At 32.9% G+C, this 16,715-nt stretch overlaps 1 protein-coding gene across 6 annotated transcripts in view; it reads right to left on the reverse strand.

Moving 5' to 3' along the window:
• The window catches only part of SMARCAD1 (SWI/SNF-related, matrix-associated actin-dependent regulator of chromatin, subfamily a, containing DEAD/H box 1), a 90,380-nt gene that overhangs the window by 16,736 nt on the left and 56,929 nt on the right, over positions 1–16,715 (reverse strand). For 5 of the 6 annotated variants that reach the window (XM_013964532.2, XM_005681418.3, XM_013964530.2 and 2 more), the window contains exons 7-10: positions 16,028–16,129; positions 14,958–15,039; positions 13,237–13,628; positions 4,481–4,680 (exon numbers count right to left, since the gene is read on the reverse strand). In XM_013964532.2, coding sequence (XP_013819986.1) covers positions 4,481–4,680; positions 13,237–13,628; positions 14,958–15,039; positions 16,028–16,129 — 776 coding nt within the window. Of the gene's footprint in view, positions 1–4,480; positions 4,681–12,573; positions 13,120–13,236; positions 13,629–14,957; positions 15,040–16,027; positions 16,130–16,715 lie in introns of those variants that run through there. The other variant, XM_005681421.3, reaches the window with a different exon arrangement.

Consider the following 16,715-nt stretch of genomic DNA (forward strand, 5'->3'; position numbering starts at 1 on the left):
GAATGTGTCTAGACACAGCCATGGTATGATAAATGGTTAATGGGTCAAATTCTGAAGTCGAGACACTTTAACTACAACAGTGGTCAAACAAGTAAGGTAGAAAGGTATCCATCTTAAATCAGAACCTATTCTTCAACTGTGGGGTGTGCAATCTGCAAAACATTTCTCATCTGAAAAAATTAAAAGTAGAGGTAGAAAAAAGTCAGCAGTGTTGCTGAAGCCTTTACAGTTCATTTCTTAAAATGTCTTTGGTCTTCTTAGACAGTATTATTTCTATGTCATTAGAAAAGTAATAATAAGTAGAATATACTATCGAAGGTATTTCAATTTTTCAGATCCAAATAAATTCTACTATACTGGTAGTCAGAATTAATGCTGATAACTGGACTCAAGACACTCTACTATGGGCTTTACATGCATTACTACTTATTTAACCTACATTATAAAGTAGGTACTATTACTATAATCATCTGGAGAAATGATCATCCAGGGAGAAATCCTCCCTCGAATTCAAAGAAGTTAAGTAACTTGCCTAAGGTCACAGTTATCCAAATCTGTGTCTGCAGTGGTAGAGTAGAGCTGGCATTCAATCCAGGTCTGATCCAGAGCTCTGCCTTCAATCACTAAACAGCAAACATGAAAGTTTTCTCTCTCTGACCCACCTACTCTACAGTCACGACTTTCTATTTTTAAATTGAACTTTCTATTATTTTTCTGAGTCATTCCTAACGTCTTAAAATCATCCCCTACAGATCAAGGTTCACATTCCGTGACAATGATGAAAAACTCGATAAGGTAGGCACATTACATCACTTATAAATGTATGCCAAGAGCCAATATGCTATCTCAATGTAAACTGATCACAAATAGGCAAAAAATATTTTAACAAACAAAAATGACTGAATCTATGCATCACTAACACGTTAAGAAATGAGTCTATTAAAATATTCTTAACTATACATAAAATTTTACAAAGTGATGAGATTTTTGAGAACCACCTTCTACATTGAATTTTCCATTCAAATACAACTGTTTCATTCACACTCATAAAGCAGCTATAGTAGCTGTTCTGATCAGGACATTAAATACCTTTATTGAGTACATGTATGTGTCTATTTGCTCTTCTGCTCGGTTTATCTAAATTACAAGTAACTAAATTATCTAAATTACAAGCAACTGTCTGTTGCAGCACTGGTGCCCATAACACAAATCTTTTCAGAAAGCAGAAGGATCACTGAAAATGCAGTTTTGGCAAACATTTTCCCAATTCACTTGTTAAGACAAGTTTTAAAACAGGGCAGCTATAGTCTTTGTCAGTCACTAATATTTAGTTGCTATACAATTACACCTCCCATTAATTTTGACATTTCAACATTTTCTAAAAACTTTTGACTGCATGTGAACCCCAACCATAAGTTTACAGGTAAGAATATAAACTGCTCAGGGTTATCCGAATGGTATGAAGTATAGCCAGGACCTTGTGAAGTGGGTAAGTGATCTCTTCTCAGTAAGGGACCATAACTATCCGACATTGTAGATTTTCTTACCTCCCAATGAGGAAAAAAGTGATTTTAAGATTTTCTGAGGTCATGAAAGAAAATAAGGCAGCATGTTTAAAGTCACTTGTTTTGTAAGGGGGTAAAATCCTTTCAGATATAAGTTACTCTGATTTCTTTTCAGAGCGAAATTAAATTGGGCTTAAATTTCCTGTCAGAGAACACTAGCTTCAAAATTATTTTGAAAGGTGAGAAAGGCCTGAAATAGAAAACTGGAGTATATACAACATGCTAAATTTAAGTGTAAAATGCAGAAGTAGAGGGCTAAACTTTTTGCAGTAGTTCATATGAAACAGATTAGGGATGCTAGCTGATCAAAAATTTATATCCCTTAAGTATAACATGAATGCTGAAAATACTACCACAATTAATAGTTTGTACTAATAGCAGTATCCAAGCTACTAAAATATTTATATCATAGGACTCTGAGTTAGTTGGATTACGTCTGCAGTATAGCTCTGCATTTGATGTCACTGTCAAATGGTTTCACAGCAACTGTTTAGGAACAAGGATATGGAATCATCCTGTCAGGTTGAGGATGAACACGATCAGAAGAACCTTAGTAGATTTAGCGCAGAAAAAGACAGGACACACATAAATAGATATTATTTTACACTGAACACGTGAGATATCTTCTCAGTTAGAACAGTATAAAGCTGATAAAATGCTGATTAAAGCTAAAGCTTGAGAGGTGGCTACATTTGTGATAGAAATAAAATAGGAGTAATGCTGAGTTCTGCTTCTTTAACTTTTCCCTTGCTGTCTTATTATATTTTGACTTAAGGCAATTTTAATTTTGATGTTTTAAAATAGTGATTATGAATGTTAATGGTTTTGAGATACATATGAGAATTTTTTCTTTTGCCAGGACTTTAACAGGTTACACAGGTAAAAACGTCATGGTTACACTATGTCTGTATTTTCTTTTATCTCTAAAAGGTTATTTTTCTGTTATAATTCTTATAAATTCATAATAGGAAAATAGTTAACAAAATTTTGCTTCAAAATAAACTTTACTACAAAGAATTCATTCTGTTAAGTAAAAGCCTAACAGGTTATTCATCAGGATTGTGTAATATTTTCTTCAGTACTAATAAACCCTTTCCCAAGGCAAGGAAAGTACTTTAAATGTTTCTACTGGCCATTATGCTTGGCCAGTATACCAAGTAAAAATCTGCAAGCTGCTTGTGCAACTTACACTGGCTAAAACAAAGCCAAGACAACAAATTTCACCCCCTAAAAGTGTATCTAAATAAACTCTAGACTATCTGTATAGGGCTTCAGAAGCTGTACTTTGGACAAGATCCAATAAGCACCTAAAAAAAAAAAACAAACAACACCTATTTTTCTCATCTGTTCAATATTTCATAAAAAAGTCTTCAGTCTAATGGAAAGGATACCTTTATTACCTGATCATACTATTTACAAGTGACAGGACTTTGTGGATGTGGGTTTAAGAGAGAAAATTTTTAAGTGATGCAATAAAGCACTTGATTTTTTAAAATCCAAATCACGATAAAGTAGACTCAACTGGGTAAGCCTTGTAGAGTGAAGAACTCCCCATATCCAATGCTGTAGAACAAGAAGGAGCAGCTCCAACTACACTTTTAGGAGATGAATTTGCTGACATGGTCATAGTTCTTTCTATGCAACAGAGAAAAGAGCTTCTTTGTGGGAACTGCATCACGTTTCCCTACACCATCCCATAGCACCCTAGAAGGGCACAGAAAAGATTGTAGCTTACTATTAAAGGCCAGTAACCATATCCTGATTTTTTTTTTAATCTTGATTTTTTAAATTAACCAATGATCAGCAAATATGCTTTGATCATTAACTTAGTAAAATATCAGAAGTATAAAAAATCACCAATGAAGGTAATTAATTTTAATGAGGCCCTGGTGCTAATCTTATTATATACCTACCAGAAATATTCTGAACAGAAATAATTCATTTAAAAAATTACATAACACTGCAGAGTATGGATATACCATAAGTAATTCTAACGAGGCTCTGATCTTAGAAACCTCAATTGTTTCCATGTTTCTGCCTGTATGTACTATCACAGTAAACAATTTTATACCTTTTTTAAAATGGAAGCATTCTGAACAGTTCTAGGTTTCCAGACAACTTAAAAAAATACTTTTAAAAGAAGTTCAAAACAACCGTCCGCCCACCATATCCCAACATCATGCAAAGTAGGGATGTTCACAATCACAAAATGCTTTGTTAGTTATGTTCTGGTTGTTGGACAATTTTTTTTTTTTTTAGTGAAAATACATTAGTGCTTATTTTTTGCAAGAATTCTGACAAGGTATTTTACTGACAGCAACAGGTGGGGGAATATACTTCATGTATTTTTTAAAAAAATCAATTTTCCTTACATAATCTATTTAATAGAAGTGTCCTTTTCACTTTTTATGTGTTTTTACCTCAAAAAGATTTAAAAATTTGGGCTTCTGAAAGCATTTAAAACATTTAATCACATATATAGGATATTCATGATTAAAAAGAAATTGAACTAAGACAAATTCTTACGTTGATACAATTGAGCAGCTGACTCTTCGAAGCCCTAAATTAAGCAAAGAGGTAGCTAAAACCATCTTTTCAGGTTCTGTGACTGTATAAGAAATTATCTGTCATCACAAGGAAAACGTAGGTTATATAAGACCATAATATTTTTTCCCTCTAACTTACAATGTGATAATGGAGGAAAATATCCTGACTGAGGAGAAGGGGAGAGGAGATCAATGGAAAAGATTTCACACACCACTTATGGACCACTTTAGGAAACCCTGGTTTTCCCTTTGACATTAGTTTTCCTATCATTTCCATGGTTAAGTTTCCAAGGCACAATATAGAAATAAAAAAAAAAAAAACCTTATACAACTGAGATAAAACAATAAATAGGTGCATACAAGTGTTACCTTTGGTTTAGAATGGAGGGTTGCTCTGTGTTCCATCCACCTCCATTTCCAGTGAGCATGGTAACTTGTTTTGTCAGTTTATTTGAAATGTCTTCACATTTGTTCATAAGCCTTATAACTACATCCCTTTCTTGAATCAGTGTCTTACAGTGCCATATCAAATCTTCTGATAAGCCATTCGTTTTGGACATCTTTGTGAACTATGGCATGAAAAGAATAATAATTTAACAGTTCAGATCTGGAGTCAAATGGAGAGTCAATCTCAATTTCTTTCTTTGTGATGGAAAAAAGTTTCTTAAACTTTTATTAATGACCTTCCTTAATCAAGTGCAAAGACAACCGGCATTTTCATTATCGTATTTCTCTTTGATAAATCTCACTGCCATCTTAAACTCATCATGTTGAAATAAAATACATCTTTCTCTTCAAAATACTTTGATTCTAGTAGCTGTTTTCTTATGGGAGAAACTCTAATGTAATTGTTAATGTCTCCTATCAGTCATTTTTTTGCCTTTAAAACTCGATTCATGTCTATTACCAAAGGTAACAATGCCAAATGTAATAACTGGAGACCAGATCTCTTATTTTTGTCACTTCCTATGAATATGACATACAGTCATATGACTATAAGATTAATTTTTCTGAAACATATTTTTCCCTATCTAGCATCAAAGTGCAACCCCGCAAGCTTTCAGAACTCCAATTATTGATATTGTCCCTTGATATTTTACCCTAACCTGAGACTAATACTTGGAAAGATACTGCCTGAATCAAAAGTTAACTGTGACCAATTTGATAGTTTGATTAAACTTAATATCAATTTCAATACAAGACTTGGATAAATGGTTTTGTGTGAAAACTCAGAATTTCTTTCAAAATATATTCGTATTTATTTTTCTAAAGGAGATATTGACTACTTCACAGTGTAGAAGTTTTAACAGATATAGAATTTTTCCACAGAACTGAAAAATAATATACCCTGAAATACTGTACAAAAAATATTTTTTGTGTAAACGATTAGAAAAAATCCCAGTAGCTATCTGAAAGCTGTTTGTTGGACAAAAAGAAAAATAAACAAAATTCAGAACAGAATAAAGCTAACTAAACTAAAACCATCTTATCAAGATAAAAACCACATGATTTTGACTCATGACATCTTACTTGGCATATTTTTTCAAGTTGTAACAAGAATCTCATTAACAACTCTAAATAATCCCTGTTATCACAATATTTCTAAGCTCAAAGAAAAGCTCAAGCAATAGAAATTTAGTAGTGGATATACTGAGAAAATTTCATAAAAAATAGTTTATATTAATACATTTTTTTATATCTAACTTAGAGTAAGTTGGTAAGAAATGAAATTTTTAATCTGTCCCAAAGCCATATTATTACTGCACTGCAGGAATAAAAAACAACAAAACAAAGATGCAGCGTGCCAAAAAATGGCACTATGAAATACGAAGTTATTTGCACACTACTTTATATTTTCACAAGGACAACATACATTCATAATCACAATGTAACCTTCCATTTGGTACTTTCAGGGAAAAGATTTACACATAAAGAAGGGGATATGTAGGAATCAGTGCCTTGAAGATTTTAAGGAGGTTCTACTAGAACTTTAATTACAATATTTTTATTTTTAAATGGAACCCCCCAAAATAATCTCATGTCTATTATGGGGTATGTGTTTGTGATATGTATGTGTGAGAGAGAACCAACAAGAATAGCCAGGAAAAAAAAAAAAGGAACATACAGTGTGCTTTGTATGTGCCAGAGACTGCTAGGTAAGACTCATTAAGTCCCCACAACTGCAAGATCAGTCCACCAGTTCCGGATGAATAATCAAGGCTCAATTCCCAAGGTTACAAAGCAGGATAAAAAGACTCCAGTCAATGCTCTTTTCACTAAAAACTAGTAACTCCCCAAATAAAACAAAATAAAACTGTGAAAGTTAAAAAGCAAAACCCCCTTTTTTCTGCAAATAACTGCCATTGTGTGCTTTATTTTTACATAAAATAACAATTTTATTTATCACTACCCTGGCTGGTAAACATACCTGGTATACAGACATATTCCCTGTTCTCATGTGGTTTACAGTCATTGGGAAAGACACACAACATACAATTTGAAGTGTTAACAACTGGTATTACAAGTTGTTGTTCAGTTGCTAAGTCATGTCTGAATCTCACAAGGAAAAAAAAACAGAAGTTCACGTGTACAATATAATCGAGGAAGTCCTTTCAGAGTAATGAGGCCAGAAATCGCAAAGAACAATTTTGACTAAAAAAGATCAATTTAATATGTCAGAACTTAGAGAAGCAGGATATAAACATACATTAAACAAACAAGTAACCAAACATTACCACTTCCTGATAAAAGAACACATCACCAACCATTTAATAGTACTGGTGGGAACATCTAATTCCAATTTTGTTACTTCTAATTCCACAGAAAATATAACCAGAAAAGCCCAAACTGGGAAGCTATAGAACAAATGATCCAGTTTCTTCACCAAAGATTATAGGAAGGGTTGGGGCAGGAGGGAGGGAGAGAGGCAGAGGAAGGTGGGGGGAGACAGGGAATGGAGGAGTAGCGGGGAAGACAGATGAAACAAGATTCAAGGGGGTAACTGAAGCTGGTGATGAGTACACAAAGGTTTGCTGCTGTTGCTAAGTCGCTTCAGTCGTGTCCAACTCTGTGCAACCCCACAGAAGGCAGCCCATCAGGCTGCCCCGTCCCTGGGATTCTCCAGGCAAGAACACTGGAGTGGGTTGCCATTTCCTTCTCCAATGTATAAAGTGAAAAGTCAACGTGAAGTCGCTCAGTCGTGTCCGACTCTCAGCGATCTCATGGACTGCAGCGTACCAGGCTCGTCTGTCCATGGGATTTTCCAGGCAAGAGTACTGTAGTGGGGTGCCATTGCTACACTATTCTAATTTTTCTGTCTAATATTCTTGTAGGGGCAACGATGGGGTGTGCAAAACGCAACTCATTTCACAATGCTGTAACAGTCTGACTGAGACTTAGTGAACTTGACATTTTGGATATTTTTGAAGTCAAAGTTTCAAAACTTAACTCTCTGAGCTTCTCACACTCTTTACCCCTCCTTCCATACAAGACAGCCAACATTAGAGATGACCCAAATTATTGCTGTTAGTTTAGAATTTAGATCTAAGTAGTGATACACTGTCAATGAATGTAAGACATCAGTTTCATTTCTCATCAGAAAGAGAAAAAAGTTTCACTGTTTGATAAATTTGCTAATATTAGCTTTAGTAATAAGTAATAGTAAATGCAAAACATCTCTCTCATGTAAATCAAGACTCTAGGGAGCAGTTCAGATCTGGTAGAGTGGTTCCAAAAACCAAAACTTCTACTTTGTTGCTTCAATATCCTTGCATGTGGTTCCCAACATCACACCTAACAGGAAGAAGAGATCCTTTAAGGATTCTTTCAAAAATCACAGTATACTTCTGTTATATCTCAGTGGACAGGAATTTGTCAAATTACCAAAGGGAGGCTAAAAAAAGTAGTCTTAAACATACTGTGGGTAATGTCACCTGTCATAAACCTGTTTTAAAGCACAGAGTGGGTTAAAAAGACAGAAAAATGATTTGATCCAAAAAGTTTGACTCAGTATGTCTAGAAATGACACTGATGAATGAGTAGAAAACTACAATGGTTTCTTAACATTTCACTAATAATATATTGTGGGTATCTGCAGCTAACGTTTTTCAAGAGACAGACAACTGAACAGGCACTTACTTTCCAATCCTTAGACTGGTCAGTACCATAATTACAACCCATTTACAGATGAAGAAACAGAGGAACAGAGAGAGAACTTGCTTAAGGTCATGTAATGACCAGAAAATGTCAGAACTGGGATTTAAAACGAGGCCATTTAGCTTCACTCTATTATTCAACAACTTCCTAGCAGGTATTTATGAAACCAAGGGACTAAATAAAGAGGCATGAAACACAAAGACAGAAAAACAAGTTTCCTCAGGATGTCAGGGAAATCAGACCCCAATGTCACAACTGATCATCTGACCTATGAACAACCAGTCCAAACCAGAGCAGGTCTTAAGACTCCAGAAGACTTTTTCAAGAAGATAAAACTGATAAAATATCTGAAGTGTTTAATAACCGAGGGGAAATTTAGACAACTAGGGAAGAGTCTAGAATTGAAGTAACAAGTATATATACAAAAACTAAGACAAGAGAAGAATCAAGACAGCTAATAATTAGGGAAAACAAAATGCTGAGCAAGGGAAAAAAAGCAATCATGTTGTATATTACAAGGTTCAGTTATGAAAGGTATTTGCATAGTCTAACAAAGTAGATACTAAAAAAAAGATTTTCAAAATTATCACATTATTAACATATTGCTAGGCCTGGAAAATGGGCATGTGAGACAGACAGTGAGAAGAGAGCTAATCCTACCCCAATGCTATAAAGTCTTGTGTCATGTCAACAAATAAGCCCTGCAACTGAAAAATTTAGAAAAGCATTATGTTTATATTACCTAGAGATATAAAAGCGATAAGAATCAGACAAGATATGGAAGCAATTATTTGCAGCACAAGAAATGGGCTAGGAAGTGGATGGATTGCTATGGATTTTCAGGGAGAACAAGGCTGTAGAATTACTTAACCTTTTTATCTAAATATATGCATAAACACTAAACATTAAAAAATCCAACATTTAACTTCAAAATATTTTCATCAAGTGTGTGTGGAGGCAGGGGAAATGGGCATCTCCCCCTTAAGAAAAGGTGTAAGAAAACTACTGTTATGTCACTGCTCTAAAGACAAAAAGCATTTAACAATCCTGTAAGTTACTTAGCTTCACTAAAACAAGACTTAAGAAATACAAAGTACTCTGTAAAAGCGGAATCTACTAAGAAATCTAAAGTTATTGATGAGCATAAAAATATGACCCTAATTACATAATGTGAAATATACAAACATACACATAAACAGATGGATACTCAATAAATCTTAAGTGGTGACTATCTTTGGTAGAATTTTGGCTAAACTTGACTTTCTTTTTTCTTCTTGCATGTACTGTTTCAACTTTAGACAAAACAAATTCTTTAAAAAAATGATAAAGCTATTTCTTTCAGAGGGAAAGAAAAGTAATTGATAGTAACTGGATAATTTAATGAAAAAAAAAAGAACATCAACATGGCACTGATTACCATCTCTTTGATTAAAAAGTATTAATGTTTTTAAAATAGTCACAAACTGAAGTACCTATCTCCTGCCACCATGTGTCGCTCTTACAGCACAAGTAACTGAATTTCTACAGGAAGGGGAAAATTGTTTAAAAGCACACTTAATTTCCCCCCTAAATAAAAAGTGGCACAGCAGCTTACAAAGTATTCAAATGCATATGTGATTTCAAAATAAATATTTATCAAACTTAACAAAAGTGAAAACAAAGCCTGAATATAGCAATCTTCTTCATTTTATCGAAGCCACCCTATCAGGAAGTAGTACACATCACAATGCATCAAGTAACAAATTCACAGACATTTTACAATAACCACCAGGAAAACAAAGCGAAAGAAAACTTGCAGTATAAGTTACTAGAGGATTGGAGCAGCACAACAAGCAGCTTAGTGTTTCCATGTGAGCTAAACCTTGCTTGCTTGGTTAATAGTCAAAGAAAACTGCATTTATACTGATCTAAATGTTATGGAATTAAGTGCATACATGAAAACATTTTAGGTTATTTACATAGAGTTAGCTACTCATGAATCTTCAATTGATCAGTATACACTACTGTTCTGATTAAAGTATAAAGGTGCAACATACAAGATCACAGACATAATAGTATCTCCACCTTACTTTGCAAAAAGCTAAATAAAAATTCAGTAAGCGGTGGATGAACTGGTGCCATCAAATGTGTGAAATCTGGCAATAAAAACGCCAATACCACATTAACAGTACATGTTTTTAAACTAATAACATTTTGGCTGGCTATATTTCCAAAGTACATGATTTAACAATGTGGCTTCTCACATACTTTACTGCTATTAAGCAGAAAAATAAGAGAAATGGAAAAATTATGAGGAAAATTGGACAATCTTTAGATTTTCATTTTTAAAAAGGATATAAAGCTGCAAACATAAATACCCTCACATAATGCACTTATTTTGTTAAAAAAACATAATTTTCCTCATGTAAAATAAAGGTGACTAGAATATCTCAGAGTATTTTTTTAAAATGTGCTTCTCAGACAAAGTCATAATCATATTGTTCAACTTAACTTTTGTTTTAAAAGACACTAAGATAATTTTCACATTCAAATTAATTTTATAATAAAATAAGACAATGAAATACTAATGATTACATTTAACCCATCAACATCATGGAGACTGTCATCTGGGCAAAAATCATAATTAAAATAGATGTGTACACTTGATTTATTGGCTCAGTTTGCACTGTAATGAAATATCTAATGAGTTTTTAAAGCTCTGCCAAATTCTCCAATCCTTAAGACTAAAATAAGCTTCAATAATAATGTCTAGTTTACTAGACATTTGTACACTGCTCTTAATATGCCTTGTAATTTTCACTTGAGTATGACTGAGGGACATAATTAAAATTTCAACTGATTCTCATAATTTCTAAAAATAGTAGTTATGAAAACAAAGGTAAATGCTATTTGTTTCTGTTTGAAGTAGCTCACAGGTGTGTTTGCAAGCCTCTCTGATTAATAGGGAAGAAGTAAACTATAACATGCATTTTCTTTTTTTTTACCAAAATGTACATAATACTGACTTTCCTTTAGTAACTTTTAAGACGTTAAATTGCTCTTTAAACTAGTCTCATTCAAAATCCTAAAGTAACTGAAAGGAGAAGTTTAAAGTCCTAAACAAATTAAAACGTCAAGCTCATACACACTGACCTGCTAATTTTAACTCTTCATTTTCCAAAAGTTACATTTACTAACTTTTACTAACATTTACTAATTTTCCCAAAAGTTACATTTACTTTTTTACTAAAGCACTGTATATGCTAAACTCAAGTGGCCAAGTTTGCTTTTTAACTGCTATGTAAAATAATCAACATAATATGAATGGCTAGTGAAAACAGTCTCTGTATTCAACTTTAAGAAAGGGGGCAAGATGCTTTAGGAGGTTTAAGTAGATAATCTCTAAATTCATGTCAAGACTAATTTAAACTATGCCAATTAATTAGTAGGGGAAATATGCTTTCTACATGCTAAGTTGTTGAATATTTTTCAAAGCATCTGGGACATATCACTCTGGTATAATTTACTTTTACTGTAAGATATGTGGGCAAGTGGTTACAGTGACTAAACACACTGGCACAGATAATTGCATTCCTTATTAAATAAATCAGAATCTCAACAAGCCTGAGCAACCCAACTCTGCAACAACATAGGAGACCATTCAAGATTAAAAGAAAGAAGAAAAGGAAGAAAATAAGAACAAGAAAGCCCTTCAGCAAATACTTTAACAAATAAATCACTTAGGCAAAGCCAAACAAGTTTTGAAAGGGCCTGCTTTGACAGATGTTCTCTGTAAAAGCAAAAGCTTTAGGCAAAATGAATGTCTTTATTTATTTATTTTCAAACCCACAGAATATCAGTAATGTTGTTTCTTTATTTTCCAAATATTTTAATTTTTAAAAAATTGCTATTTACAAGCCATTGTTCAGGGACCTTCCCCCACTGCCACTTCAAGATACTCATCAAGGGAACTTAGGTTCACACAGATTTGACCAAGTACAAAATTAATCACAAAGCAACTTTACTCCTTAAGTTACTGAATAAAACTTAAAACTTTATAAAGCATCAAGAGTTACTTCATATTCTAAAGCTATAAAAAATCATCTATATTGTTTTCACAGCAGGGCTTGTTTAGAATTCATGCTCGAAAAGCCCACATTTTCATAAAAGATAAAGCAAAATTTAAAAGACAAGAGTTCTTATTTTTTTCTGTATGAATAAGATTTGCTGAGTGTTGACATTTATAAAACTCAAAATACAGGTATTTTAGATAAAACTTGTTTACAGGAAATGAAATTCCAGAGAATGATCATGCAAAGTGTACTTACCAATGCTTATGCCTTCCCTTCACCTAACGCTTGAATTCTAGGCTTCCACACACTTTTCTATCTTTCCACTTAAAAACGCTGCAGCCTGCTACACTCCATAAAATGGCCGCGTTGTTTAACCAAGAAAAGCATGTTAAGAGATTGAGCTGTCACTTTCAAAAAGAAAAAGAAAATAAACAACTACTTCTTTTGTGGTGAAGCATAAAACACTTAGGCTGGCATTTTGAATCATGGAGCTCCCCTGGATGTTGCTATTGCTCTTCAAGTAGTTGTTGTAAAATTTCTGCCACATTCTTGCTTTCTGCATGGTGTCTCAGCAGTAACAGATCAGAACAGGCTAGCAAACAACTCCTTCCTTAATGGTAAGCTCTAATTTCTTCTTCTGCAGTGAAATGAACCAAGTTTCTATGCAAAAAAATGAGTGACAGTATGCCCAGCCAATCAGCTTAGGGTTTTTCAGGAAAATCACCCCCTAATTCATTCAAAATTAGGTCATATGACACTATTTGAAATACTATTGGCTTAGAATGGTAAGTAATGTTTGACTCTACACAGGATAAGGCCACCCATCTATGCTTCCCTAGGCTGAAGACACCTTGACTATGAACGATACAGTGAAAACACACACACACTCACAGAGGGGGAAAAAAAATGTAGCCTTACCAGAGCTTCCCAACTATTAAAGGGCCGGAGTTCTGTTATCTTCTGAGCCTTTTTCTGAGAACACTGAGGAATCAAAGTAAGTTCACCAATTGAAGCATCTTGAAGGAAGTGGAGGATTTTACCTTTATAGCCATCCTCCATCACTTCTTCACCACTACTATAGTCCTCGTCTAGCGAACTACCGACATCAGAACCTGAATCATATTCAGAGTCTTCAATAACTCTTTTAGGATTAAATACATTTTTTTTACGTTTCTTGTTAAAACCATTTTGTGGTTTCATGGAACATTTCTGTTTCAGTTTTGTTTTAGTTGCATTTTTAGGATAATTTTGACTTCTTGAAGAAACCTCTTTTCCATTTGGAAACTCACTCGGTGAAGCATATTGCATATCTGAGTACAAAGAAAGACAAAAATAACTATATTAGAAAGATATAAATTAAATATAAAGATATAAGACTTCATATAAGATGTAAGATTTCATATAAGAAAAATATTTAAAACAGTATTCATGTGTTTTTCAATGCAGAATTCAATTACAATTTATTGTTACATCTTGATTTGCCTTAAAGAGAAATACTGAAGTAGAGTATGAAATTATACAATGAATTATTAGTTTCAAAAACAGGTGATAACTTCTTTCTTAAAATGAATTAAATATAAATCCTCATTTTCTATCAAAGATCCTGAGAATGTAAATGGCAGCTGCACATATATAAGACACCCACGATGGTATTTAGCAGCTCCATCCCCACGCCAAAACTGATGGTTGTTAGAAAAACAATGCTCATCATAAATTAAAACTATCCATTTTATAATTAGTTTTCCCATTACCTATCTCCACTATTCATCTTTACTAAAGATGGTTCTTTACTAAAGATAGGTTCATCTTTACTAAAGGTGATTTACATATATTATTAAAAAGCACCACTACTTTATCACTGATTAATCTGTAATATTCCATGGATTTCTAAGATGTCTGTGATAGAAGGTACATTTATTTTACATACTAGTAAGAAATATGAACAATTAATCTATAATCATTATTTTATTATCTAGAATGCTTTACTTATTCAAAGAGCTTTGAGACTTGCACATTTTCATACATTCTTTTTTGTACAAGTATTAAAAAATAAGAAAAATAAATTGAATTTCTTCACATTCGTAATCCTTCTCTTCTGAATCTTATTTCAGACTCAGAACTGATGATATTGGCTTTCTTTTCTCCACACAATACCGTTCTCTGTGCCATCAAGAGCACTTGTTGTACAGCATTACCTAAAATAATTCATTAATAAAAACAACAAAAACCCTACAGCTATTGTGTTGGGATTTTAAAAAACTGGCTTTGTAATTAAGAAGAGCTAGTCTACTTGATTCCTACTTAAGAATGTTACTAAACATGTGTTGTTCAACTTCTCCCCACTATTTCTCTACCCTTATGTTCCTAAAGTTAAAAATATTCCACTATGGGATCAGTGAGTTTCTTCCATGCCAGCGACACTCACCTTATACTGATTCTGATGCTTTTGATATTCATATAGTGTAGGTGAGGACATCTATCTTACAATGATTACAAGGAATACAGGGAACTGGTTTCTAATATCTCTTGCAATCCCATTCTCTGGTTATTAACTAATAGGTTTACTATTTTCTTACATACTACAATATAATATATTGGGAAGTATGAATTTTCTATAATAATATAGAACAGATAATTACCTTGGTCTTCTGCAAATACTTTTAAAGATTCTAAAGCCTCTGTGTACATCCATTCATGTTCCTTGAGTACTTCCCTTAATTCCTAGAAATAAGTCATTGATCTTTTTATTAAAAATCTAGAATTAATGACTTGTTGAAAAGAAAAGTTTTATACTTTAAAAAATAAATCACTTAAAAACTTAAAAGAATTCATATCTGATGATTTCACACTTGCTTTTACGTTGCTCTTTACAAATGCTTTCTGTATATACAATTTCACTTCCATAAATATACAACAGTCTTTCTTCAAAGGGCAGGAAGCTTGACAGTTTCTGCATTTCTACTCTTGCTGTGGAGTACTCTGAACACCAGAATATCAAAAAATGTTTGCTCAGTTTAACTTCAACATGCAGTTAAGCTTTTTCATAAACTGATAACTTCAAAATGTAATTTGAACATATGTAAAGAACCAGTATAGCCACAAGACTTTGCCTTTAGCTCATCAGAATTTAGCAGATGTGTGTATACCTGAATAAATCAATACAGGTATAAATGTATTCCCAATGTGAAACAAATAATGTGTTTCCAAGCACAATATGATAAAACAGAGGCTCTTTTAGTAATGGCATGCTCGCCATGGGTCTTTACTGACTCTGAAAGTATTTTTACTACCTAGCAAATAAACTAAAGATTATGGAATATCAAGGCACTAAAGTGGATATTACACTTTAAAATTCTTTACAAAAAAATCAAAGGTTGAGAATATGAAGAAAACTAAAAGAAGTTACTTGGGATTATAGATGACTTTGCATTTTATATATGAGTTGACAACTATTACTACAATTATATTTATTAAGCTTACATGATGTTATCATTATAATGTTGATATTATAGTATCAACTAAGGCAAATAAACATGGTAAACAAGTTATACAAATATGTTTTATAATATTGATAAACAAGAGTTAAATTAAATATAATCAGAAAAATGCAAAAATCACTCTAAGCTTTTCATGCAGTTGACCTCAAAGACTATCTATTTTGTAATACAAACAGCACACACTGATTAAATACCTATATATGAGTACTCACCTCTTTATCAAAATTGGGAAATTCCTTTTGTAATTTCAACACAATACTTTCCTGCTTTTCCCAGTTAGTGCTAGACTCTGCAGATTCATTTGACTCTTCTCCCTAATGGGGACAAAAGAAAAGAGAACCAATTTAAGAGATCATCAGGAAAAACAGTCTTAAGACAGTCACATTTATATTTTGACTTGATTTGAAAGCTTTCACATTCCATTAAGAATTCAAAAATGCTTTTTTTGTTCATGTGAAAGCTGACAAATTTACATCTTAAGAATAAAAATATTACTGGTTTAAGATCACTCAAAGACCCTGACTACATATCCAGTAACTCATACTTCACTCATATTGATACAATGCTCAAAATGAGAGATATTTGGTAAAACAACTAGAATGATACTAAAACTAACTTGAAATAATTCAGGTATAAATATTAACTGCTGAGTCACAACATAAAAGCGACACAGTTAACAAAGAAACTTGTATGTAACTAAATAATATATAAATTAAACATTAATTTGGGAGTAACTGGCTACTCATACACTATCTCTTTCCTCTGTCACTTAACTTCATTTGAAGAAACTGGTTCCACATTTAAATAAAAAACAAACAAACAAGATCTCTTGGGTTCACATATAGGAGAAATCTTGTATTTTGGTCAATCTAAAAGCATCCATTTACGTTGCTAAGAACT

The sequence above is a fragment of the Capra hircus genome, chromosome 6 (assembly GCF_001704415.2).
Source record: "Capra hircus breed San Clemente chromosome 6, ASM170441v1, whole genome shotgun sequence".
In the NCBI taxonomy this organism is placed as follows: domain Eukaryota; kingdom Metazoa; phylum Chordata; class Mammalia; order Artiodactyla; family Bovidae; genus Capra; species Capra hircus.